The 26,759-nt window shown below is 39.9% G+C and overlaps 1 protein-coding gene across 2 annotated transcripts in view; it reads left to right on the forward strand.

Annotated features, from left to right (window-relative positions):
- Positions 1 to 24,626, forward strand: part of TTC17 (tetratricopeptide repeat domain 17) — a 116,031-nt gene extending 91,405 nt beyond the window's left edge. For both annotated transcript variants that reach the window (XM_034645705.1, XM_011235878.3), the window contains exons 21-25: positions 1,121 to 1,280; positions 2,195 to 2,278; positions 20,072 to 20,191; positions 21,755 to 21,898; positions 23,474 to 24,626. In XM_034645705.1, coding sequence (XP_034501596.1) covers positions 1,121 to 1,280; positions 2,195 to 2,278; positions 20,072 to 20,191; positions 21,755 to 21,898; positions 23,474 to 23,605 — 640 coding nt within the window. In that variant the 3' untranslated portion in view covers positions 23,606 to 24,626. The remainder of the gene's footprint in view (positions 1 to 1,120; positions 1,281 to 2,194; positions 2,279 to 20,071; positions 20,192 to 21,754; positions 21,899 to 23,473) is intronic.
- The last annotated feature ends 2,133 nt before the right edge of the window (positions 24,627 to 26,759 follow it).

Below are 26,759 nucleotides of genomic sequence, written 5' to 3' on the forward strand. Positions count from 1 at the left end.
TCATGGTCCACAAAGCCCTTTGTCATCTACTGCTACATGTCTTTCCATCCTCACCACCCTTCCTTCTGTCAGGGCCTTCACACCTGGTGTCCCTTTGTGTGCGGTGATGTTCTCACCACCTTCTTCCTACCTGATTCATTCACACTCATCCTTCTGGTCTTGACTTAAATCTTACTTCCTCAGAGAATCCTTCACTAACCACCTCCTTCCTCCATCTGCAGAGGGGAAATACATACCTCCCCATAGTGTACTGACACTGCACCTTGTTTTCATCTTTTATGACATCTGTGATAACCCAGGCACTCACAAGACCACGAGCACCTTAACAGCAGGGATTCGATATGTCTTGTTAATTATTATAGCTCTGGTGTGGACATGTTGGAGGCTCTGAATAAAGAATGAATGAATGTTTGCCTAACATATATGAAAGCTTTAAATACCTAGAAATAAAATGTGGCCATGCCTGTTTGCCATATCAGCATATATGATAGTGTATAACATTTAGCCTGCATATAGCAGAAAAATGACCACTTTGGGACTACGAAAGGGAGTTGCATCTTATGCATAGATACATTGAACAGCTACATCTGTTTAAAATTTACTGTCTAAACTTTAGGTCACTTTTCCTGTGGGGTGGGCTTCTGTGCATAAAGGGAAAATAAAAGATAGGAACCACTTGCAGGTATTTATCACTGAAAAAGAAGTTTTTTCCTTGAAAGAAGAAATCCTAGAATAAAACTTGTCAGGTTCAAAACTTCCCCAGTGAGAAGAAGTGGCCAATGGCAGTGACCAAACCAGACACCATGGTGCATAGAAAGGAGGCAGCTTGAGCAGACCGGGAAATCATGGAGTTCAGGACTCAGGTTCTAGCACTGCTCCTTTGACCTGGGGTATGCTTTCTGCTCATACATTCAACAGACAGTTATTGGCAGGCACTGGATCCTTGCACCTGTAAGATGAGAGATCAGACTAGATCACTTCTGAGGTCTCCAGTCTGTGAGTCTGTGGCTCCAGACGGTACTAGTAACGTACTGAAGTTAACGATCCGCTGATTATTAAAACTCTTGCTCCCCACCCTCTCAGATTTTCCATGGCTAACATGGGAATCTCCCTTTTCCAGCATCACAGAACACATAGACTTTGCCACTCCCATACAGCAGCCAGCGATGGAGCCTCTTTGCAACGGCAATCTCCCCACGAGCATGCACACCCTGGACCACTTGCACGGGGTCTCCAACCGGGCCAGCCTGCACTACACGGGTGAGAGTCAGTTAACAGAGGTGAGTGCTCTGCTTCAGTCAAGCCTGTCCGTAGTTTTCAGCCCCGCAGTGATGACGCAGCTGATAGCAGAAAGCCCAGTGGCCAGGCCATATTTTTTTGCCCTTTTTCAGCTGGCTGTCATCTAGTGACTTTAGGCCAGGCCTAATTTCTTTCAGGCCCTGAGATTGAGTTTATGCTTTTCTTTTAATGGCCAGGAAATTTTAATTCTGATACACTCCTCAAGGTAGGTAGCATCCTGCTGGCCATCAGACAGAGGCTCTTGTAAGAATTATTTAGGGCAGCTTATTCTCCTCTTGGCACTGAAGAAGGCAAGGAATGTGAGCAGACCCGGCATATACCTAGCAAACAGTATACCCAGAAGAACAATTGGAGAAACATATCACAAGTGTCCAAGAATAGAGGATTTGTTAAATAAGCGTTGTACAGAAATAAGATACAGTGGAGCCCTCAAGAAAAATGTAGTAGAAATACATTTATTGGCATAAAGAAATCTTCATATTATGTGAAAATATGTGACAGTATGCAGTGTGATCCCATATTCTGTGAGAGAAGTAATATGTATATATACATATTATTTTAGAAAAATACCTGAACGATCAGTATATAGATACTAACACTGGTTACACCTGGTGACAGGATTACAGAGTGTTCTAATTTTCTTTATTTACTCTATTTTCTAATGTGCTGTAATGAATGTGTTTTACATGTCTGTAGTTTTTGTTAAGTGGGAGGGCATGAAGGGATGCTGTAATGGCTTCCACACGTCTTCTACAAAGTGCCCGACCAGCAGGACACAGCACGTACCCCCAGAGCAGCCGTTTGCTTTTGGGCTCTAGTGTCCAACTCAGCGTCAGCAGCGGCACCTAGATCTGCTCCTTTCGTTGCGTTCACCTGCCATCTTTCCCTGTACCAGGTACTGCAAAATCTTGGCAAAGACCAATATCCACAGCAGTCGCTCGAACAAATTGGCACGCGAATTGCTAAAGTTTTGGAAAAGGTAAGTCACCCTGTAGGAAAGCTAGAAACTACCGTCCGTCCACCTTCTAACTTTCCCAGATTATTTGCCACTAAGTGGCTCTAACCTCTCCCATGAGTTAGCAGCGCTTAGTAGCTAGTGGGAGGACATGAAATAACCCATCATTGAAAGTTTCCATTACTTTTCCATTGCTTTCTCCATCACTCGGTTAGTACTCTTTTTGGCTGCTTTGCTTACTTTCTGTGTTGAAACCTACCTCATCAGTTTTGTGTTCTTTACTCCAGTGTGGGAACATGGAGGTAGGGGTCCTGGCAACCGTGGAATCTCAGTATATGACATAAGTCAGGTGTTGTTCTGGTGGTGAAGAGTAGTTGGCATTTCAGATTGTGGATGGGAAACACAACTTTAAATATCTTCTTCTCTCGAAATGATGAAACAAAATACCAGCAAAATTGCATTTCCATAGAGCCTAGAGAACATATAAAAGAGTTTCTAAAACTGTTCATCTGTTTCTGTGTGATATTTATGTAAAGAGGACATTTTGTAAAACTAAAATTAATTACTTTATGGTTAAGTATCTCTCCTATTAATATATAATGTTAAAGCAGGTACTATAACCTAGTGATTGAGAGAATCAACTCAGCTTCCAGCACAACATGACAGTATGGCAGGAATAGGGAAGTCATGGCAGTTTTAAAGAGAGGAGATGGGAAAGACATAGCAATCACTGTTCCCTGTCGATTCTGAACCCCATCTGGCTGTATGTCACCAGGTCCCCTGATGACTTGCATTATAAGGAATATTCCTTGATTATGGCCCATTTTGGTTTCCTGGCCTTGGTTCCCTAATCTGTTTCTCTGCTCTTGACCCTTCTTTCTGAGTAGTCTTTCCTTTTCTGTAAGAAAGGCCTGAGTTGCAGATGATGAGCTCACTCATCTTGCTTCCCACCTCTCTCTCCCTTGTAGTCCAAACTGGCACAACCCCTTTAAAAAATTGTGTAGACCTGCAAATTTTAAGTTACTCCAGACAGAACCCACACCCCAAATCTCTTCAAGAAGGCCCCTGTCTACCTTGAATATGAGCCCAGGATGTAAATACCCTTAAGATTTTAGACGCTTTTTGTCTGAGATAGCCTTATGAGGCTTACATCTACATCCTTCTGAGGTGGGAGTAACAAAGGGTCCTACTGCCATGCTTCTGATTTGAGCTTGACCCTGAGGTCATAGTTTTACTGGTAACTTTCTAGATTGATTGATTGATTTGATTTGATTTTTTTACTTTAAAACCTCATGCTGATTAGAGAAGCTGGCAGTTGAAAAAGTTTGATTTTCTAACCCTGCAAGTTTCAGCTTGAAAGCATTTTTTCTAAATTCTGCTTGAAAACTGCACAGTTTCTTCTTTAAGTTCTCTCTCTTTTAATACCCTACTATAGAGGATTTTTCAAAAACCCTTTGTCACTTTCAGCATTCTTCTTGGAAGTTCTCCTAGCCAGATCCACAACTTGGTTAGGTATTTTTGCTGTATTCCAAGATACAGGCTCACCATTGTTTTGCCAATAGATAAGTGTGCCCCTTCTCCAGCCTCCAACAGCGATTTCCTCCGTGCTTGCCCAGCCTCCGTTAATAGTCTCCCTGCTGCCCAGCGATTGTATTCAACCCAGTCCTAGCACTAACACCACAGGTTCTAAGTTTCTGTTATGGCAGCTCTCCATTCTGGATACCAAACACTATTTCAGTTATCCATTTCTGCCTCAGAAACCACCCCAGAATTCACTGGCTTCAAACAAAACCATTATTTGCTCAAAATCGTGCAGTCTGAGCTGGACTCAGCTGGGCATTTCTTCTGATCTCACTTGGGGTCATTCGTGCCACTGCAGACACATAGAGATTCATCTGGGACTGGCCACCAGAGAAGGTTTCACTCAGATGTCTGGTACCTCGGCTGGAGTGGCTGGAATAGCTGGGGCACAGTTGGGAATCTCTGTCTCGGTAGTCTCTTGGGCGGGGTAGCCGGACCTTTCTCCATGACGGCTCGGGGCTCCACAAGGGAGGAAGCAGAAGCATGCAGGCCTCGAGAGAACTGCGGCAGCACCACTGTGTCCAAGCGAGTGCTAGCACCTGCTCCAAACCCAAGGGCAAACATCCTCCGTCTGCTAGTAGTGACAAGGAACGCATGGCCCATCTTCAGCATACCCCAGGTCCCTCCAGAGGAGCAGCGAGACTGACAGCATCTCAACAGAGATGATAGAAACCAAAGGCCAGTGTAACAACATCTTTCAAGCTGAAAGAGAAAAACTGCAAGCCTAGAATTTTATACCGGAAAACATGTCCTTCAAATATTAAGGTGAAATAAAGATGAGTTCAAAGAAACAAAAATTCAGAGAATCTGGCACCAGTGGGCCTGCACTGAAATAATAATTAAAGAAAGTTCTCAGGAAAGTATATCCCAGATAGAAATACTGGCATGCAAGAGGGAATGAAGAGCGCCGGGAAGACAAATGGAAATGAACAGTAGCTGTACAAAATCATACCTGCGGGATCCTGAGGCACCATACTTCTCATGTATCACTAAAATTCACGGTAACAGTAACAGATGACAGGAGAGAAGTAAATGGAGTTTAAAAGTTCTAAGGCTTAATTGGTATCAGCCAAGTACTAGAAGTAATAATTTGCATGGGACTGTGAAAAGTAAGAATACAGTTTTAAGCTCTAGGCTAACTACTAACAACGGTTTTAAAATGTAATTTAATAGAAGGAAAATGGAATAATATAAAACATTTGATTAATCTAAAAGTCAGGACAGGAAAAGGCACATAAAAATAAAACACAAGTGGTAAAGTAGGAAGTATAGATCCCAAGCATATCAGTGGCTAAGTAAAAAAGATTATATAATTTAAACATTTAGTATAGAATGGGTTTTTTAAATCCAGCTACATGCTGCTTATGAGAGAAACGCCTTAAATATCAGGTACAGAAGTGTTGAAAGTATGAAGATGGAAAATAATATACCATGCAAACAATTTTTTAAAAAGGTGATAGAGCAACACTCTCATCAGGAAAAATAGACTTTGAAGCAGGAAGCATTACTGGCGTTAGAAGAGCTAAACTGAAAAAGATCTGTAATGGCAAATGTTGGAGATGCTACAGAGCAACCAGAACTTTCCTGTGTTGCCAGTGAGAGTATAACAGCACAGACATTTTGGAAAAGTTTAGTAGTCTGTTAAAAAATTAAGCATATATGACCAAGGGATTTTACTGCTAGATATCTATCAAAGAGGCATGAAAATACATGTCCACAAAATACTTATTAAAAAATATTCACAGCAGATTTATTCATAATAGCCAAAAAAACAGTGAGGTGCCAGTCAATAGAAGAATGGGTGAACAATGGTGTATTTACACAATGGATACTAGTTATACTAATGGATTCAGCAAGAAAGATCCAATATCCATATTGATGAATCTCAAAAATACTATGCTAATAAAAGAAGTTGGACACAAAAAAGTGCATAGTGTATGATTCCCAACTATATGAAATTCTGGAACAGGCAAAACCTCACCTATGGTGTTAGAAATCAGATCACTGGTTGCTTTGTGGGGGAAAGGGTTGACTAGGAAGCAGCTTGAAAGGACTTTCTAGAGTGTTGGAAATTTTCCACGTCTTTAGTAGTCAAAAGTGAATGTTTTACTTAAGATCTAAGCATTTCTATGTACATTATACCTATTTTTAAAAATGAAGGTTAAATAAAGATTTTAGACCGCCGGAAGCCAAAAGATGTTACCAACAGATTTGCTGTAAAAAATAACCAAAGGAATTTCTTCGGGCAGAAAGAAAACTATCCCAGATGGAAACAGGAAAGAGCAGAGAGCAACAGAAAGGGTAAATATGAGAGTAAATATAAATGAGTATAACCATACAAAGTAGTAACAGTAGTATCTTCTGATAGGAAGGTACAACAGCATCAGGTGTGTATCTCCAGAGTGAGTCCTTAGTCCAGGGACTATTCTCTGCCTGCCACCCTTTCCTGCCAAGTCACGGTTCAAGTGCCAGGGAACAAGTCAAATGATATATTGTGGGAACTATCCTGGCTTAAATGTCTCAAGTTCCATATAAAAATGAGTATCTTTGTGGTAGCCCCTTGAGTCCTAGAAAGGGCATAGCTACTTACAAGAACCATGGCACTCAGAAGCTCAGAACTGGCTTTCCATGAGGTGTTGGTAGTTTATTCCAGTTCTCCTCAGCCAGATACAATTTACCAACTGAAGTCATTTTTACTATAAGCTATCTTGTCTGGTAAGAGAACATCCCCCCTTCATTAGGTTTTCAGGAAAATAGAGCTAGGAGGTTAATCTAGTAACCATTTCCATTGTGGGCTCACAGACCAACCTCCAAGACCTTGAGTTACTAACTTTAATACAATAACTCTCAGACTTGAGGGTCCACCAGAATCACCTGGTGGGCTTATTAGACTCAACAGATTGCTGGGCTTCCTGAGTTAGTAGGACTAGGGTTGGGCTTGAGAATGGACATTTGTAGTAAACTACTGGGTGATACTGCTGGTATGAAGATCATTTTGAAACCACTGCCTTAGAAAATGACAGTGATGACAAATAAAGCACTCCTTTCTCTTTTATCACTCACAGAACAACAAGGATGTCCATATCCTCTTCGCTTCCAACTTTTAAAATAGTCATTATCCTTTGTTATTTCTTCAAAAGCCCAAGGAGTTTTTGGTTTGCATTGCCATTAATTATCACTAAGTGTCTGCAGATGACATTGGTCATCCCCCATGTGAGGTTAGGCCTTCGGGACGCTGCCCAGTTTGTCACTGATGTCACGCCCACATGCGCTGCTTAGAAACCTGCTGCGCCCGACATGCACCACACTGCGGCCATTGCCAGTGCAGCCAGTTTGTGTGCCAGCTTGCCACCTAGCCCTTTTTGACCTGGGCGCTGGTACAGAATAGGTCTCCCACTTCTGTCCTCCACTCCCCCAGCTAGGGGCTCGTGGACACCACTCCATGCTGAGTAGATCTCTGGCCCACCCAGTTTTGGTCAGAGCCAACCCAGCTGCTCTACCTTCTTGTCTAGTCCAGCCCCAGTCACAAACAGGGAGTCAAGCTCAAGTCTCTTCCCCGCCCCCTGCCGGGCATCAGTGCCTAGTTTGAGCCAAATGCATCAACTACCCCAAGGCAATGTCATTCTCACCAGCCAGCCCACTTACAGCTGCGCTTCTGGTCAGTTCCATTTCACGGACAGTGGGGAGGGGAGGAGTGGGCAGTTTCTCTCGGCATAAGTTTGCCTCCAGCTTTCCTCTAGTCCCACAACCGAAAAATTGATCCTCTGTTGTACAATGTCTCACTTTTGCCATCAGACTCGGAGAAAGTTGGCCCCCCACAGAGACTACAGTTTCATCTGCATCTCCCCGGGCATTCTTTTATGTCACAGTGCCTTGGCCACATCGAACCAAGGATATGAAAGTCCATTCCGCTGCTGCTACCTAACTCTGCAGTATCCACTGCCAGTGGATTTAGGGCCAGCTCGATAAATGTTTTGTACTAGCACAACTCAGTTGGGCACTTGTGACCTTGCCTTCACTCAGAAGGATAGAATAGGAAACCCAGTAAGCCAGCCGTGCAACTTTTCATGTGTTTTTCCAAGAGTTCCCATAGCAGACTGGCAACGGTCCCAGGGACAGTTATCTGCCCCTTCCCCCAAGTAACAGTTCAGGGATGAGGGATCAAGACCACATGAGTTGAGTGTGGGGACAACCCTGGTTTAGAACTCGCAAGTTCCATATAGGAACCAATAAGTTTTACAAGAGTCCGATGGGCTTAGAGTCCAAGAGTTCCAACAAGAAATGTCACACTTGGGAACGGTCACAGTCCTCTCAGTCCCCTGCAGTGTAGTCAGGTCATCTTTACCATAACTGTGTTGGCTGGTAACATGGCTGACATTCAACCTGTATTAGGTTTCCAGGGAAACACAGCTAAAAGATTAACAAGAGATTAATTTTCCCATGAATACACATGGGCAGGGTGTTAGGTTTTAGCATTATCAGGGAAGTAGTAAAGTTAAAGTAATAATTTGTATTTTTAGTCTGGAATAATTTAAAGATGCATATTGTAGTTTCTAGACTAATCATTAAAGAACAGTTAAAGAATAGTTAAGGAAAAATGGAATAATAAAAAACATTTGATTAATTCAATAAAGAAGCAAGAAAGGAAGACAAAAGGAATATAAAATAGAAATATAGGTTATATGTAAAATATAAGAATGGGTAAAATGAAATATAAATAGTAAAGTGATAGAGATAAGCACAATATGTCAGTAATGACAGTAAATACAAAAGGACTAAGTATTCCAATTAGAGTACCAACATTATCACACTGGGTTAAAATACTGAACCCAATTATGTGCTGTTCACAAGTAACACACTTTAATATAAGATATTAAATGGTTGAAATTAAACAGATGGAAAAAAGATATACAAACACTAATCAAAAGAAAGCTGGTTTATACTAACATCAGACAATGTGGAATTTGAGGGAAGAAGCATTACTACAGAAAAAGACAATTCATAATAATAGAGTGGTCAGTCCACCAGGAATATAGAAAATTGTAAATCTATATGGAACCAGTAAGATAATTTCAAATTATATAAGACAAGCATTAAACATTGGCAGATCTAAACAGAGAAACAGGTGAATCTACAATCATAATAGACATCAATCTCTCCCAGTAGGCGGTAGAACTAAGCAGACAAAGAAAAGTAAAAATATAGACCATCTTGCTAAAAAACAAACTTGACCTAACATATTTATATAACATTGCATTAAACTCTGCCATAATTCTCATTTTTAAAAAAGCATATGGCTTAGTCAGTAGAGCATGCAACTCTTGATCTTGGGTTATGAGTTCGAGCCCCACGTTAGGATGGAGCCCACTTAAGATAGATGTTTTAAAAATGCACATGGACCATTTACCATGTTGATCGTAACCTGAGTCATAAATTAAAATTTAAAATATTGAAATAATTTATAGAGTATATTATCTGACCATAGTGGAATTAAATTAAAAAAATGAAGATCAGAAGCAAAAGAACAGATGGAAAATCCTCAGCAATTTTGGTGAAATTAAGGAGTACACCTCTATGTAACCCATGGGTCAGTCAGTGAAGAAAGCTCAAGCAAGATTAGAAAATATTTTGAAATGAATGATAACTAAGATAAAGCATGTCAAAACTTGTGGGATGCAGCTAAAGCAGTGTTTGAAGGAAGTTTATAGCCCTTAAATGGCTATATTTTTTTAAAAAAAGACCGAAAATCAGTGATCTATGTTTTTATCTAAAAAAGCTAGAAAACAAATCAAAACTACAGTGAGATATTTCTTGCCAATGACATTGGCAGAAATCCAGACGTTTGATAGACTCATTGAGGTTGTGGAGAAATTGGCACTGCCATACATAACATTGCTGGTGGAAAGGCAAAAAGGAATAACCTTTATGGAGAGAAAATTGACTATATCTAGCAAAATTATACATTCATTTACTCATGTAGCCAGCTTTCAGGCATCCTTTCTAAAAATACACTGGACAAAAAATTAATACAAAAATACCTGTGAATAAGGCTGTTGATTATAGCCTCGTTTGAAATAGCAGCCTAGAAACAACCCAGATGCCCAACAGGAGACTGATTAAAAAGTCCTCAGTGGGTGTTTATTGGGTGTGAACATCCACACAATGGAGTCTTTTACAGCTGTCAAAAAGAATGAAGACAATTTCTGTAAACTTCTATGAAATAATCTCCAGGAGATAGCCAGTGAAAAAAAGGAAAAGTGGAAAAAATTATCTCTCTGATTACAATATTTTGCTTTTTAAACAATGGCAAGGTGGGGGATGTATGTAGAAAGAAACATATTTTAAAATGGAAGAGTAGCTTTTAAAAATACTTTTAAGTGGTTTCCCATAGAGGAAAGAAAGAAATTGGATGGGAAAGACCAGGCATGAAGCTAGATTTCCTTGAATCTACATTGTCTTTTCTATTTGACTTTGAAAACAAAAGACAAATTTATTAAAAGACAAATTTTAATAAGGCAGTTCCTAGTTGAAGTTAAGTGAGTCCAACTATGTATTCAGTTAGTGAGTGTAACCACATCAAGAGGAACTATTCCAAGTGACTTTAATAGACAGTTACTTGACTACCTCCCTGATGGGATTTACCCTAAACACAAAACAAAACCTTATTCGTTTTCAGTAATACTGTTGTTAGTAATATTGATATTGTCCTGAGAGTGTAAGTGTATGCAGTGCAAAATAAATGAGTAATTTCGTTGGTGATGTTGAGAACTAGAGCTTGGGTATGGGTGAAGGACATAAGAGTGTGAGAATGATGATGTTAAGTAAATGTCTGTAGTCGTGAATTGGAAATACTAGCAAAACATTTTCATATATTTACACATTTCCTAACTTTATTTGCTGAAAAGACTAATATCAATGAGTAGCCCAGTATTGGTAAGCACACTTTGTGCCTAGATACTGATCTTTAGACCATTTTCCACTAAAAGGATGCAGAATATCTTGGCAAAATGGCTTCTGCCAAGTCCGGGAAAGCAAAGAAGCTCCCAAAGTTAACCAAGGTTGTGTCAGAAGAACTCGGAGCCAACTGGAATATGCTCCCATTGGCCAAAGATGGAACACTTTGAGCAGCAAAAATCAACAGAGCAACTGAGTGGGAGATACACATCACATATATTAAACAATATTTAAACTTCGAATTCACTGTGAGGATTTGCTTTTGGAGGATGCATGGGAACAACTTGGGGATTTTTTTTTAATATAAGAAGAAAATAACAAATATGTTTCCTTCCTTCCTAAATGAACCGTGCTTTGGGGTAAATGATTCATTGATGAGAAAAGATCTCTTTATAGAAATATTCCAACTAGTAAACTGGAAATGATAAAATTAGAATATTACAGTTTTGCTGCTCCTAATTTATGGCAGTGATCATCACTTGTTGCTAACTTCACAAATACACTCAGACGGTGTGTGGCTACCGTTGGACGTTCACGTTACCACCTGTGAAATGTTTTGCCACCCTCCCGCCTCAGTAAGTCCGATCCGAGGCGGGTCAAACGTCTGACGGAACTCATGGGAATACGTGGACAAAGGAGCATGTTAAGTGGCTCTTAGGATGCCATCAGCAGAATCCAGTCAGTGGAAAACTACACGATAAATAACCCCATTTCTTCTACAGACATGTTAAAAAGTAGATGAAGATGAACCCTAGAAATCAAGAGACGTAAGGAACACATTAACCAATGTCAGCATATGGACTTTATTTAGATTATGATTCAAATAATAAAAGCAGAACAAACTTGCTTAAGACAACCAGGGGAAACCGGACTACTGATGATATTAAAAAATAATTTTCAATAATTTAGGCAAGCTTTATTAATCCTAGGTTTTAAACGTGAGCTTTTATCTTTTAGAGTACACACTGGAAAACTTACTGATGAAATTATATATATAAAGTCTGGGATTTGCTTCAAATTAATATGGATGAGGGGTTAGAGGAAATCAGAAGTGGCCATGAATTGATAAGGATTGAAGCTGGGTGATGAGTGCATGGAAGTTCTTATACTATTATCTTCTTTTGTATACCTTTGATATTTGTCATTATAAAATATTTTTAAAATGTTATCTCAAAGGCAAGCAAACAAACAGCATATCAGAAATGAGGAAGTTAAATCGATGCCTTAAACTAAAAATATATTTGTTTATTTAGGTCAAATACTCATTGGGTGAGTTAGATACAATTAAATAACTACTGAATTGCAAGCTTTGTGTAAAAAATTACCAAAATATTATAGAGACAAGAAATTAAGTGAATCAACACATTCAGGAAACACACTGTCTTCCAAGCTGGATAAATTAAAAAAAATTCCATGCCTAGCTACATGATAGTAAAACAGCAAAGACAGAGGTATCCTAAAAGCATCTATTCCAGTCGGGGTACTGTCAGGAAAACAGAAACAACATTAGGTGATTCTGAAAAGCAAATTGAAGGTAGAGAATTGATGACGTTGTGGGAGGGTGAAAAAGAAAAAAGGAAACACCTGACTGCAGTAAGCTAGAGATGCCAACTGCTGGGCCTGGCTCCTACCGCTAGGGATGAGAGGGGCAGGCAGGCAGGCAGTGGGGTTTTCAAAATCTAGGCATTCATGGCAGGAGTTCTGGCAAGTGGGAGTTCTAGCTTCTGAAGAGGGAGCATAGCCTGGCTGCTAAAGGGGTGCAGTGAAGCTGGGTCTGGGAGTGCAAAGTACTGTTGATCAAATGACACTTTCAGATGCAACATGCAAACAGGAAGAAAAAAGTCCTTTCTCCCTCTTGCCTTCCAACCTCCTAGTGTGTGCATTTGCAGACCCTAATAAGAAGCCTGCTAGCAAGGGAGAAATATGGTTTGCAGTTTCCAGCCACAGTACCACAGAGCAGATTATAGAATTTTGGATTTGCATTCTGACCACTTAATAAAGACCACAACGTGCATCCATGAATTTATTCATCAGCAAATATGTAGGAAAGGCCTACCGTGTACCAAATACTTTTTAAGGCTTGGGATAAATCAGTGAAGAAAAATTTAGACAAAGATCTCTGCCCTTATGGAGTAAGAAAGGACAGATTACAGAGAGCGGAATGATGGTTAAAATGACAGCCTGGGGGCACCTGGGTGGCTCAGTCGTTAAGCGTCTGCCTTCAGCTCAGGGCGTGATCCTGGAGTTCTGGGATCAATCCCCACATCAGGCTCCTCTGCTGGGAGCCTGCTTCTCCCTCTCCCACTCCCCCTGCTGGTGTTCCCTCTCTCGCTGTGTGTCTCTCTGTCAAATAAGTAAAACCTTTAAAAAAATAAAAAATAAAAGAACTTCTCTATATGAAAGTCAAAGGATTGTCTGAGACAAAAGATTTGCTTAGCAAATAAAATGATACAGGCATGCAAACCCAAGCAAACATTGTCTGTAGAAAATGATTAATTTGTGGGATTTTTAAGAGAAATGACTAAACTGAAATCCAGTACAAAACAATATACATTTAAGGGTGGGATAATCTGAGTTAAGGTGTTGAAAAGGCCTCTTAATGTTTAGGAGGAATGATTTAACATATTGCTTGGACTTTACGTTAAATATTGAGTAAAGATTTAAGATTAACCATTAAAAAGAATGCACAAATCCCAAACCTTTGAGGATAAAATAATGAAGCAAGGAAGGGGAGGATCAAAAAAAACAAAAAACAAAATCAATGCAAGAAGTGGCAAAAGAAAAAAAAAAGGAGGAAAAATGTTTAAGGATCAGAACAGCAGCAACAAAAAATGATAAATAGAAACCAAGAAGTAAACAGTCTTAAAAACAATCTGTAATAAGGGACACCTGGGTGACTCAGTTGGTTAAGCGTCTGCCTTCAGCTCAGGCCTTGATCCCAGGGTCCTGGGATGGAGCCCTGAGTCAGGCTCCCTGCTTAGCCCTAGGGAGTCTGCTTCTCTCTCTGCCCCTCCCCGCACTTGATCTTGCTTGTGCACAATCTCTCACTGTCTCTCAAATAAAATCTTTTAAAAAAAGATTCTGTAATATAGCAGTCACAATAATGTCAAATTGGAAATTTTGAAAAGATTTAATAAGAGTCATGCCTGAAACATAATATAAATGTTGAAAAAAATGGGAAAAGATATACCAGGTACTTGCTAATCAAAAGAAAGTAGGTATAGTTATTAATTACCTGAAAAAATATATTTGAAAACAAAAAAATTATTAGGGGCAGAGAAAGTGACTATCTAATAGTAAGAGATTTAATTCACCAGAAAGATAGACTAGTTCTAAATTTATACATACCCAATGAAGTAATCTCAAAAATGTAAAGCAAAAATTTTTGATTGATCTACTGAAAGAAATTAACAAATACCAACATAAATACCTTTCCCCACCGTTGATAAGCCAATCAGTGTCTGAATCTATATTCATGAAGTGTGTTAGTCTGTGGTTTCCTTTGCTTTGTAATACTTTGTCTAGTTTTGTTATTAGGTTAATAATGACTTTGTATAATGAGTTATACACCTTATTTTTCCAAAAGACTTTATAAAGAAGTATTATTTCTTACTTAAATATTTGATAGAATTCAGCAGTGAAGCCATCTGGGCCAGGATTGTTGTGAGAGACTTCTAAAAAATTCAATTTCTTTAATAAAAAGTATTCAAATTATCTCTCTTCTTGAGTCAGTTTTGTTAGTTGTATCTTTAAAGAAATTTGTCCACTTCATCTGAGTTGTTGATTAGCATAGGGTTGTTCATAATATATTTTTTTTCTCATTCTGTTAACATCTGTAGGATCTGTAGTAACATGCACTCTCGTAATTCTGATGTTGGTACTTTGTATCTTTTCTCTTTTTTTTTTTTTCCTGATCAGACTGACTAGAAATTTATCCATTTTATCGGTCTTCTCAAAGAACCAAGAACTCAAAGTTTTGGATCCATCGATAGTTCCCTGTTGTTTTTATTTTCTCTTTCACTGACGTCTGCTCTTATCTTTACTATTTCCTGTCTTCTGCTTCTTAGGATTTAATTTGCTGGGTTTTTTTAGTTTCTTTATGTGGAAGCTTATGTTATTGATTTGATCCCTTGCCTTTCTAAGGTAGGTGTTTAGTGCTAAAAGTTACCCTCTAAATTCTGTTTTAGCTGTGTATCACAAATTTTGTTGTATTTTCATTCATTTTAAAATAGTTTATAATTTTCTTCCTAATTTCTCCTTTGATCTGTTATTTAGAAGTATGTTATTTGGGTTTCCAACTATTGGGCATTTTCCAGATCTCTTTAATTAATTTCTAGTTTAATTTCATTGCAGTAAATGAGCATAGTTTATGTGACTTAAATTCTTTTAAACTTATTCACACTTGTTTTATGACCCAGAATATGATCTGCCTTGGTAAATGTTCCATGTACATCAGAAAATAATACTACTACTGTTAGAGTATTCTAGAAATGTCATTTAGGTCAAGTTGTTTGATAATATTGTTCATGTCTTCTTTATCTTTACTGATTTTTTTGTATATTTCTTCTATCTCTTATTGAGAAGTATGTTGAAATCTACAGCTATAATTCTGAATTTGTATATATTTTATTTTCTATCAGTTTTTATTTTTGCATTTTTATCTTCTATTATTAGGTACAGAAATCAGTGAAACAGAAACCAAAGATAGAATGGTGATCCACAATCCAAAAGTTGTTTCTTTGAGGCACTAGTCAGGCAAAATTAATCTAGAAAAAATGAAGCACAAATAACCAATATTGAAGGAAAAGGGAAGCAAAACTACAGCTAAAAAGATAAGAAAATGATACAATTAACAATTTTATGCCAATAAATTTGAAAACAGTTGTAAAGAAGACAAATTTCTAGAAAAATGTAATTACCCAAATTGATTTGGATATTATAACTCAAATAAATTGAAGCAGTAGGTTAAAATATATCTTCTCGCAAAGAATACAAGGCCTGTTGATTTTACATGTGAATTCTACCAAAATTTTAAGAAATACACCATCTCAATATAAACAGACTCTTCTGGACAATGGAAAAGGGAACAACTTCCCAGTTAATTGCTTGAGACAAGACTAGCGTAGCCTTGAAAAGAAAAGTAGACAAAGATATTATGAGAAAGAAAAATTATACTCTAAGCTCACTTTACAAACAATAGGTATCAAAACCATATGCCAAATTTTAACAGACTAAATCTAACAGCATATATTTTTCTTTTACAAGATGCACCTTGATCAAGTTGGGTTTATCCCAGAAATACAAAAATGGTCTAACTTTAGGAAAACTCTGTATTTCATCAACCAAATGAAAGGATTACAATTATGAAATTATTTCAGTAGATTGCATTTGATAAAATGCAATACTACTATTCATGATGTCAATCTAATGCAAATTAAGACTAGACAAGGACTTCCTTAATCTGATGAGAAGAATCAACAAAATATTACAGCAAAGATGATTCTAAATGGGGAATATTTAAAATAATTCTTTGAAGTCAGGAAAGAGAATACCCACCATCACCACTTTTTTCCAAATTTGTACCAAAAGTCCTAGCACGTACAGTAAACCAAAAAAAAAGAGAAATTAATGGCGTATTAGGAAGGAAAAAAACAAAGTATTATTCAGAAATGATGTGATTATCTACATAGCAAACCCAAAAGAATCTAGAAATAATAACATTTTATCAAGATGGCTGCCTGTGAAGTCAATAAAAATAATCTCTATGCAGTAGCAAAAAGTATTAGAAAACATAATTTTCAAAATGTATTTTTCCATCACTACAAAAATATGAAGTCCCCAGTAATAAATCTAACAAAAAATTTGTAAGCCCTGTCTGCACAAAGTGATACAACTTTATTGAAAGGCATTTGAAAAGACCTAAATAAACAGAGAGATATATAATGTTCATGGATAAGACAACACACATCATAAACATGTCAGTTTTCCCTAATTTGATTTATAGAGTCAGTCCTACCATAATCAAAATGCCAACAAGTTTTTTTTTATGGTATTTGAAAAGCAGACCTTTATATGGAAGGGTAAGGAATGGACATGACACTCTTGAAAAAAATAAGGTTGTGAAAATTGCCTTACTTTTATGAAAAATTATAAAGCAAGCCATAATGCCATTTGCTCAAGGATAAACAGAAGTAATGACAAGGGGGGACTACATAGAAAGCCCGAATCATGAAACATTACATCAAAAACTAATGATGTACTGCATGGTGACTAACATAACATAATTAAAAATAGAATAATAATAATAAAGTTCTGAAGCCGACTCTGACATACATTGGACTGTGGATGATCAACAAAGAGAAGGGATTTTGCAGGAAGCTCATTCATCCTCACCTCACAGCTTACATAAAAAAGGAATTCCATGGGAATTAAGGACTCGAGTATCAAAAACAAAGCCTTAAAAATTAGAATGAAATGTGGGAGGTGATCTTTCTGGCCTTGGAATAGAAAATGATTTCTTAAGATACTAAAGCACTAACCAGAAGAGAAAATGTGAATAAGTTCAACTACATTAAAGTTTAAACTTTTTTAAATTAAAGACATTTTTTAAATGAAAGAGAGAGAAGCTGGAGTGAATGTGTGTGTAACACATTCAACCTACAAAGACTGATAGGCAGAACGTATAAACAAATCAATGAGAAAGATAAATAATAAAATAGAATGATACCTAAAAGATATTAACAGACATTTCACTGAAAGAAGATGTGTGTGGCTAATAAATTCAAGAAACAGTTTCGGTCTCACTCATGATAAGGAAATGCAAACCAAGACCACAGTAAGATGCTGTTTTACCCCCACTGAGGACACCAAATTAGAATTTGAAAGGCTACAAAGCAAGAAGCATGTCTAAACATTGCTGATGGGATTGTAGATTGTTACAGCACCTGTAGGGAACAAGTTAGCATTCTCTTGTTCTGTTGGACATGTGCATATCTTGTGAACCAGCAGTCCTACCCCTAGGTATCTACTCTAGACTAGAGAAACTGCACATTTATTTGCAACAGAAAACTTAAAAACAGGAAATAACTCAGAGCCCCCATCTACAGAAAATGGATAAATATAATATATTCATTTAATGGACTTTTAATTGTGCAGCAAGGAAACTGAATGAGTTAAAGCTACACACAACATGGATGAATTTTAGAAATAGAGTGTTGAGTAAAAATTTCAGGGCCCGGAAGTCTCTGTACCATATTAGACCACTTTTATAATGCACAGGAAGAAGTACACTGAGGATTATATTGTTGAAGCAAATATACGTGTGTGTGTGTGTGTGTGAGAGAGAGAGAGAGAGAGAGAGAGATGGAACAGTGTATAAAAAAGCAATGGAATAACAAACGTAGCATTTAGGATAGTGTGTGCCTCTGGAGAAAAGGCAAGAGGCTAGACACATAGGTGGCTGGCTGCAAGTTCATTCTTCACTAGGCTGGCAGCTTCTGGGAGATTCGTTATTTTATGTTTTATCACGTAAGTGTATATTTTTATATAATCACTTATGTATATATATGATTATATAAACATGCTCTTTTGTATGTGTGAAATATTGGCATTAATGAAAGATCATTTGAGTCTTAAAAAAAGACTCCTTCTGAGAAGCCGATCAATAGGACCAAGTCACTAAGAAGGGGGAATAAATCAGGCAGCCTCAGATTTCTCTGTAGCAGCCATCCTTGCCAGCAGGCAATGGAACAGTGCCAACACGTTATTCAAGGAAAGAAAGAATGAGCCATGGTTTTACATCCAGCCAGCTGTCCTTCAGGTATGAAGGCTGCAGACAGAAAGTTTTGAACATGTATGATTATATTCGTTTGCTAGGGCAACCGTAACAAAGCACCACAGACTGGGTATCTTAAACGGTAGAAATTTGTTTTCTCACATTTCTGGAGGTCACACGTCCGGGATCCAGGTGCCGACAGGGTGGGTTTCCTCTGGGGCCTCCGTCCTTGGCTGCCAATGGCTAGCTTCTTGCTGCCTCTCACAGGGTCATCCCTCTGCACACAGGACCCTGAAGTATCGCTTCCTCTTCTATAAATCCTTCATATAAATCCAGTCGTATTGCATTAAGGCCTCACACTGGTGGCCTCATTTTAATTTAATTACCTCCTTAAAGACCTTATCTCCAAATACAGTTACATTCTGAGGTATGAGGGACTGAGATTTCAACATGTATGTCTTGGAGGAGCACAGTTCAGCCCATAACAACAGTGTCCAAGAATATTGTTCCCACTGACAGTATTGGGCTGAACCTCAGCCAATCACGAGATGATTGGGGAAACCACACGAAAGTAATGTCAGTGATCAATGAATATATTTAGCCGCAAAACCAATAGGAAAACAAATATGGGGAATAGGGCGATAGAACAGAATACAAATACTATATGGCCTGACTATGAAGAGTAATAAAATTACCAAAAAATTAGATTGGAAGAAAGAAAAAAGGTAGAAAGCAGAAAGCAGGCTAAGTTTTCTGATTGCTTCATCTGTGATGGCTGAGAGTTAGAGACCGTGCATCAAAAAGGGCAAATGAAATAGACAGGGAAATCCAAAATTAGACCTAAATTAAGTGCTGAAATTTTGTATATGGTAAAGGTAGCATCTCACTGAGGGAAGAGAGATGAATTATTTGTTAAATCTTATTGGGACAACTTAGTAACGATCTAAGTTGGAGCCATATCTTTTACACCAAGTTAAATTTCAATGGATCGAAGATTTAAATGTGAAAAATGAAACTTTACAGTTCTGGGGGGAAAACGTGGTAAAATTTCTTGATAACCTTGAAGTAAGCAAGACCTTGTCAGCTACAACTGAAAAATCCAGAAGCCATCTAAAGTAATAAACTGAATTATGTAGAAATCAAAGCCTACATCACACCAAAAAACCAGAGGCCCAAGGGTAGACATCAGAAAACTGAGGGAATGGGGGCGCCTGGGTGGCACAGCGGTTAAGCGTCTGCCTTCGGCTCAGGGCATGATCTGGCGTTATGGGATCGAGCCCCACATCAGGCTCCTCTGCTATGAGCCTGCTTCTTCCTCTCCCACTCCCCCTGCTTGTGTTCCCTCTCTCGCTGGCTGTCTCTCTCTCTGTCAAATAAATAAATAAAATCTTTAAAAAAAAAAAGAAAACTGAGGGAATGTATCTGTAATTCATATCACAGACATGGGACTAATCTCTCTAATATATATATTTAAGAGACACCAGCTTCAACTGATCATTCCTTTGTAGAACCAGACATCCTGGGTTCTTTCCAGCATGGCAGCCCTCTACTGGAGAGTGAAAGGCCAAGGAAAGAAGGCGATCGACTGCCTCCGCCAGGCCCTCCACTATGCTCCACACCAGATGAAGGTGAGTGCAGCTCCGAAGTGCGAATTTCTGTCTCTCGGTCCTTTCTACTGTTTATTCTGAGGTTTCAACTATCTTTCCTCACGCTTGGCCAGTAAGAAAGTGGCAAAAGGCTAGCATAGGCTGGCAGAACCTTAGACCCCACTTATACTGCTGCAAGCCTGGGAATGAGACCCACTACCATGCCTTCCCTGCCTCTGCAAGTGGGAACACGGGGGAAGGTCTTTAAGAGTCCATCATTTAATGTCCCTTCCACTGTTTGCAGAGCCACCCAGCGTACAACAAATGCACTGGCCTAGGCAGGCTGTCACCCCTCAAGTCCTTCTGGGATTAGCTTACCCCCGGGGGACCTGGAGGTCCTGTGATACTTGTTTTATGTATACTGCTGAATTAAGCTTGTTTCCAGACACCAAAACCAAAGCAGTTTCCATCTCTTCTCACATATCAGCCAGTTCCTGGTCTCCGTCAGACTTCACCTTTTCCACAAAAACAAAAAACACATCACATCAGTGTGATGTCACATCAGTCTTTCCAAAACTGCCAGTTACTGCTGAGATGACTGAGAACGTTCAGCTTTTTAACAGCACGGTTGTATCCACACGTGCTGAGTTCTGCGTTCACCTCCACATCTCAGACCTCCCGAAGACACAGCTCATGTCTTCTTTGTTCATAAGGGCAGTGTATGGAATGGTGACAGGAGCTGTGCCTCTTGCTAGCTTTGTGACCTCATATAATGACCTCACTCCATGAATGTCCAGTAAGGACGAAGGTGGGTCCTTTTCCCCTAGGTCTTCTGTATCTCCCGTAGAACCGGGTACGGTGTGGTGCAGGTGGTGCTTGCTTGAGTAACAAGCTTAAAGGACTCAGTATTTGTGCTGATAACAGTGTTGCTACTTGTTCAGCCCATCATTCTGTGCTCTGTACTGCTAGCCATAGGCAAGGGCCAGCATTCTAGGTCAGGGGTCAGAAAAAGAAATTTCGGCTCTGCAGGCCAGACAGCCTTGTTGGAGCCGCTTGGTTCCGCCATGAAATAAGCCACAGAAATACACAAAGGAACAGGAATGGTTACATTCCAGTAAAACATTACAAATATAGGCAGCAGGCATAGCTTCGGCCTGTAGGCCAGAGTTTGCCGGCCCTGGTTCAAGCAGGTGATGCCGTGGACCTTGCAGAAGACACTTCGGCTCTCCCACAGCAGGACTCACAAGTGTCATCTGGGGACAGGCGTCGGGCTGTGAACTGTTTATTACCAGTCTGCAACGAGACGGAAGCCTGCCCCAGCATGTAAACCAGCAACTTCACCAAGCAGATTGTTTACTCACCTGACTCTTCCACTTTGTGTTTGAGGCCAGACTTTCCTAATGAAAGGAGTAATGCACTGGTTTGTGTCCTCATGCAGTCTCCTCATCTGTCACAGACCAGTAGCAACCAGAAGACTCGCAGGTTCAGTTGCGTTACTCGGTCATGCAGGAAAAACTTACTGCATTATTTATGGTCAGAACCACCAGGAATGAAGGCTCGAACATCAGTACCCTTTCCTTCTCACCATCCTCCTTGCTTTCCCAGGACGTGCCCCTGATCAGCCTGGCTAACATCTTGCACAACGCCAAGCTCTGGAACGACGCCGTCATAGTAGCCACCATGGCAGTAGAGATCGCACCACACTTTGCCGTGAACCACTTCACGCTGGGCAACGTCTACGTGGCGATGGTGAGGTCACTGGCGGGGACAGAGCATACCACCTCTGCCGCTGTCTCTCCCCCGCTCACCTTTGCTTTCCGAACTCCCTTGACGGTGTCCGTGTCCTCCAGTTTCTTGTGCATTTTTTGTCTGATTGCTAGCTCCAACAAAGGTATTTTTTATGGCTAAGGAGTTTGTGAATTTTTAAAAAAAATAGTACGTGAAATTCATCTAAGTATTTGCAACTGTGTAGCTCCCCCCGGTGAGTTTCAGACTCACAGTCGAGTCAGCTTTACCTAACACTCCCCATGGACAGAAGCACCCGTGCGCTCCTGCTGTCAGGTGGGGCCAGGTACTTAGATTACCGCGCTTATGAGGCCCTGTGCGTGTCATTCTTGCCGTATTTGCCCCTTGGTTTATTCATTTACTTTTTAAGTATCTGTCTCTCCCCCCAGACGATGCGCTACTTTGGGAAGAGACTCCTCTTCACCTTTCTGCCCCTAGCACTTCACAGTGTTTGGCTCATACGAAGGGCTCGTCACGTGTTTCATGAATGCTGGCATGCCACTGGCTTCATGGGATACCATTTCCAGAGCAAACGGCAAAGCCATCATCCAGAACCCTCATTCTGGTCAGAAACAAGGACCGATTTCAGAACTTAAAATCCCAGGGGTGACCTGGAAGCTGTCATAGCTGAATTTAACATGAGAATCGTGCTATGCATTTTCATCTAAAGCTTGGTGTCCCACATGGGGCGATTCCCAAGGTACTCTCAATAAAGGTTAATAGAAGGAGCAGCTTGAAGCTGTAAGTTTTATGTGTCATCCTTGACTTGAAAGGCAGCGAGTATAATTTGGCCGGGTAGGTATTGCTGAATGTGCAAATTTCCTTCTCTGCTTCTTAAAATCGAAGAATCTATTTTTGTCCCCAGTAAATGTGAAATTTGCTACTATGAATGAGGAATTCTGCATCTCACTTGCCTAGAAGGAGTCATTTAACCATTTGGTTTGGGCTCTTCTTTGAGAGTATTGGTCTAAGTGAAAGGTGAACGCCTTCAAATATGACAGCGATCATTTTCAAATGATGTTCGTATTTTTAAATGTGAGGGAGAAAAAACACTGTTCCAAAATGTACAGCACCTGACTTTGAGATATTTGACTTCCATCTTTCTAGCTGTAGTAGAAAATTCAGGCAGATGCATAAGGAGCATTTGCCAGGCACAGTTCTAGAGGTTTCTGTGAGGATTCAGTGGAGGGTTTTCATAAAGCACCCAGCACAGTGCCTGGCACACAGTCAGTACTCGGCCATGTTGGTCCTCACCGTTACCTCCAGGATTACTCCCACTTTTGGCTCAGACCTTTGTAAAATCGATCTCCCCTTTCCCTTTGGCTCTTGGGCTCTGCCTTTGTTTTCTTCGTGATACTGTACCTCGGGCATGGTGTCCCCTTCCAGACCCCAGAGTTTTCCTCAGAGACGTGGATCCGTTGAGAAAACCCCACAGGATTGCTACTAGCACAGAGGTGTTTCTCAAGGAAAAAGAAGTCACGGTACACATTCAGCCAGGTGGTGGTGTCCCTCTCACATCTGTCCCTGTGCCCCTCACAGGAGGAGTTTGAGAAAGCCCTGGTGTGGTATGAATCGACGCTGAGGCTGCAGCCTGAGTTCGTTCCGGCCAAGAACCGAATCCAGACCATCCAGTGTCACTTAATGCTGAAGAAGGGACGGCGCTCTCCTTAGTACACCCTCCTCTCTCTCTCATTTCTCTCTCTTCTCATGCTCTTAAAAAAAAATAAGAAGAAGAAGAAACCAATCATTGTCAGTATCTACTTTTAATGATGTGTGTGAAAATAACTAAGACTTACAACAGGACTTTTACATACGTGGGAATCAGTTTGTCTTTGTTTTTAAGTTCCCTCTTTCCCCCAGCCAACCTCAGAAACACAAATTTCTCAAAAGGAAAATGCAGCGGAAAGATACCGTGTAAATACTGAGCCAAGACGTTTCTGGAGCTGTGCTCTGTCTCCAAAACCTCAATGCCTTTAGGGCTTTTCTCAGTGGTCCAGCCGGCCTCCTCCTCCTCGTGGGCGGAGGACGAAACCGCGTTGCACATTCTCTGCTTCCTGTAGTAGCCTCTGTTGTCAGTGGAAATGCAGAAGCCCACCCGATGCCAGTGAGAAGCAACGTTGTGCGCTCTCGCCATTAGATCCATGCCGTCCCCCGTCGTGTCCGTTCCATGCTGCTATGTCACAAACCGTCAGAGGTAGTTTGCCGGGGAGGAAGGGGAAATGATTTTTAAAACGAAATATTGACAACAACAAAAATTCTTAGGATCACCTGACCTTTGTAATGTTATTTATGTTGGGGAGGGAGGGGGGGCTGAGAAGGGGAAATCAGCAGTGTACAACATCTATATCATTTGTACTTTAATTACAAATCACAAGGAAACCAATAAGTTGAAATCCTATATAACAGGTTTATATATATAGAATATGTATATTTGAAGCCCTCGACAGACTGAGTCTGTGTTTTACTAATTCTTTGTTCACTGTGTTACCCATCTTGGAATAAGGTGTGAGTGTCAGCTCCCTCTCTCTGAGGCCATCAAACTTAGCTCCTCGGGAGAGAGCGATGCGCCAAGGTTGAGTGTTTCTGTACAATGCTTTTACCTCTGATCCCAGGAGAATCAGAAACTCCAGACATTTTGGAATCTTCAAGGGCACATACTGAGAACAAAAATAAAAGTTGTTTATGAGCAAAATAGATCTGGAGTGTGTTTTTTTCTTTAAAACCAGGCTAACGTGGACAGCTCAGAAGCCAACAATAACTGGATCTGATCCTCTCATGTCCTGGGTCGTCCTTTTTCTTTCTTTTTCTTTCTTTCTTTTCTTCCTTTTTTTTCTTTTCTTTCTTTTCTTTCTTTCTTTCTTTCTTTCTTTCTTTCTTTCTTCTTTCTCTCACTTTCTCTCTCTCTTTCTTTCTCTCTCTCTCTCTCTCTCTTTCTCTCTTTCTCTCTCTTTCCACAACCAGCAAGGTGAGGGGAGAAACAGTCCATCACTGGGTTTTATGGTTGATGAACTTATTAGCATGATACATTTGACTGGGAGAGATGCCCAATCAGCAAGTGTTCAGAGTTGGGTATATAATTGTCCTTCCCAGAAAGGAAAAATCATCTAAGTCACAAAGTCACATCCCCTCAGGTGAGCGCTGATCCTGAAGTTCATCCAGGTAATCAGAGCCTTGGTGGGAGTCCCCAGGCACACACTACACAGACAGCGAATGTTAGCTCTTGTTAGCAGAGGTCTTCAGTCCTGCCGCCACATCTTCCCAATTCTAGAAATAAATTACTTTTTCCTCTGTGTTAAGAGTTTTGTTCCATTTCTGGACCCTGATTCAAAAGTTTGCTTCCACGAAATAGCCTGGAAAGTAAGGAGCTTGCCCGAGAGCATTTAATAGAAATGCCACCTGAAGAAATTTTTTTATCTGTTTTTCACTTTGGTGGATTTCTTCCATTCTGTCTTCCAATTCACTGACTCTTCAGCTGTGTCTAGTTGTCTGCTTTGCCATTGAGATTTTTGTTGCAGTAATGATATTTTTCATTTGTAGGATTTCTGTGTGGTTCTTGTTTTTCGTATCTGCTCATGTTTCATGATCTCTCCTTGTTTTGTGGATGCTAGTCTTTTAACAACTTGAACATCTTCAGCATTCTTACTTTTCAAATCACTCAATTATTTCTTGTTCATTAGGAATGAATTCTACTTGTTGGGCATGTGGACTATTGACCCCACCCTGGTTCTCAGTCTTTAAATTTCTGCTCTTCTCTGTATTCTCTCACATCCTTACTGATCTCATCTGGTTATGTGGTTTGTGATCCTGTCTCCATGCTTGTGACCTCCAAATTCATACCTCCATTATAGATAGCCTCTTTTAGCCCTAAATTCATTATCTGTCTACCCATATCTTCACATGGTCCAAAACAAATTCCTTACCCTTCCCAAGGATTCTTGTCTAACTTTGGTCTTCCCATCTGAGTTCCCTGCTTCCATTTAATTGGGTCAAAAAATCCTAGAGTAATCCTAACTCTTGTTAAAACATAAGGCAGATTGTGTCATCTGTCTGCCTAAAACCAGTGAGTTGCAATGATGTAAAGCCTTATCTAAAAAACCTAATCTGGCTCACCTCTCTGGTGTCACCTCTAACTCACTCCTCTTCAGCCACACTGGCCTCCTGACTATGTTTTGAAATTTCTAGCATGCTTCTGCCTCAGGGCATCTGCATTTGCTTTTTCCCAAAAAACCCACTTGACGCATCTCAACACCACTGTGGGCCTTCCCTGATCATGGTATTTTAAATTGTGGCATCTGCCTCCACTATGCCCTAATCCCCTTTCCTGCTTTACTTCTCTCCATAACTTGAATCATTATTGAGTCTACTATGCATATTTATTGTCTGTCACACCCAACCTAAATGTAAGCTCTAACTGCAAAGTTTTTATGTTTTTTTAATTTAAATTCAAGTGAGTTAACATACAGTGTAGTAAGTTCTTAACTGTTTTGTACCCTGATGTATCTCTAATCCCTGTTACACAAAAGGTATCCAGAGAAAACTGTTGAGTTAATTCATTAATGAGTGGTGCTGGATTTCCTGATATATTTTATGTTTTTTGTCCTTATTCAGCAGGCGTTAACATCTGAGGTAACCCCACAAGCACCTGGGGTTGAGGATACCTCCCTATAAAGGAAGTTTTCGAGGTGGTCTCTCCTGGGATCTCTACAAGGTCGCACACGTTTTCATGTCCATTTCTATGGGGTTTCCCCACTGTATGGAGAATGAATTAGGGCCCCACCTTCCCACAGGTAGGAGGCTCAGGGTTCTCATATTTTACCTAGCAGAC

This window comes from Ailuropoda melanoleuca, chromosome 16 (assembly GCF_002007445.2).
Source record: "Ailuropoda melanoleuca isolate Jingjing chromosome 16, ASM200744v2, whole genome shotgun sequence".
Lineage (NCBI taxonomy): Eukaryota > Metazoa > Chordata > Mammalia > Carnivora > Ursidae > Ailuropoda > Ailuropoda melanoleuca.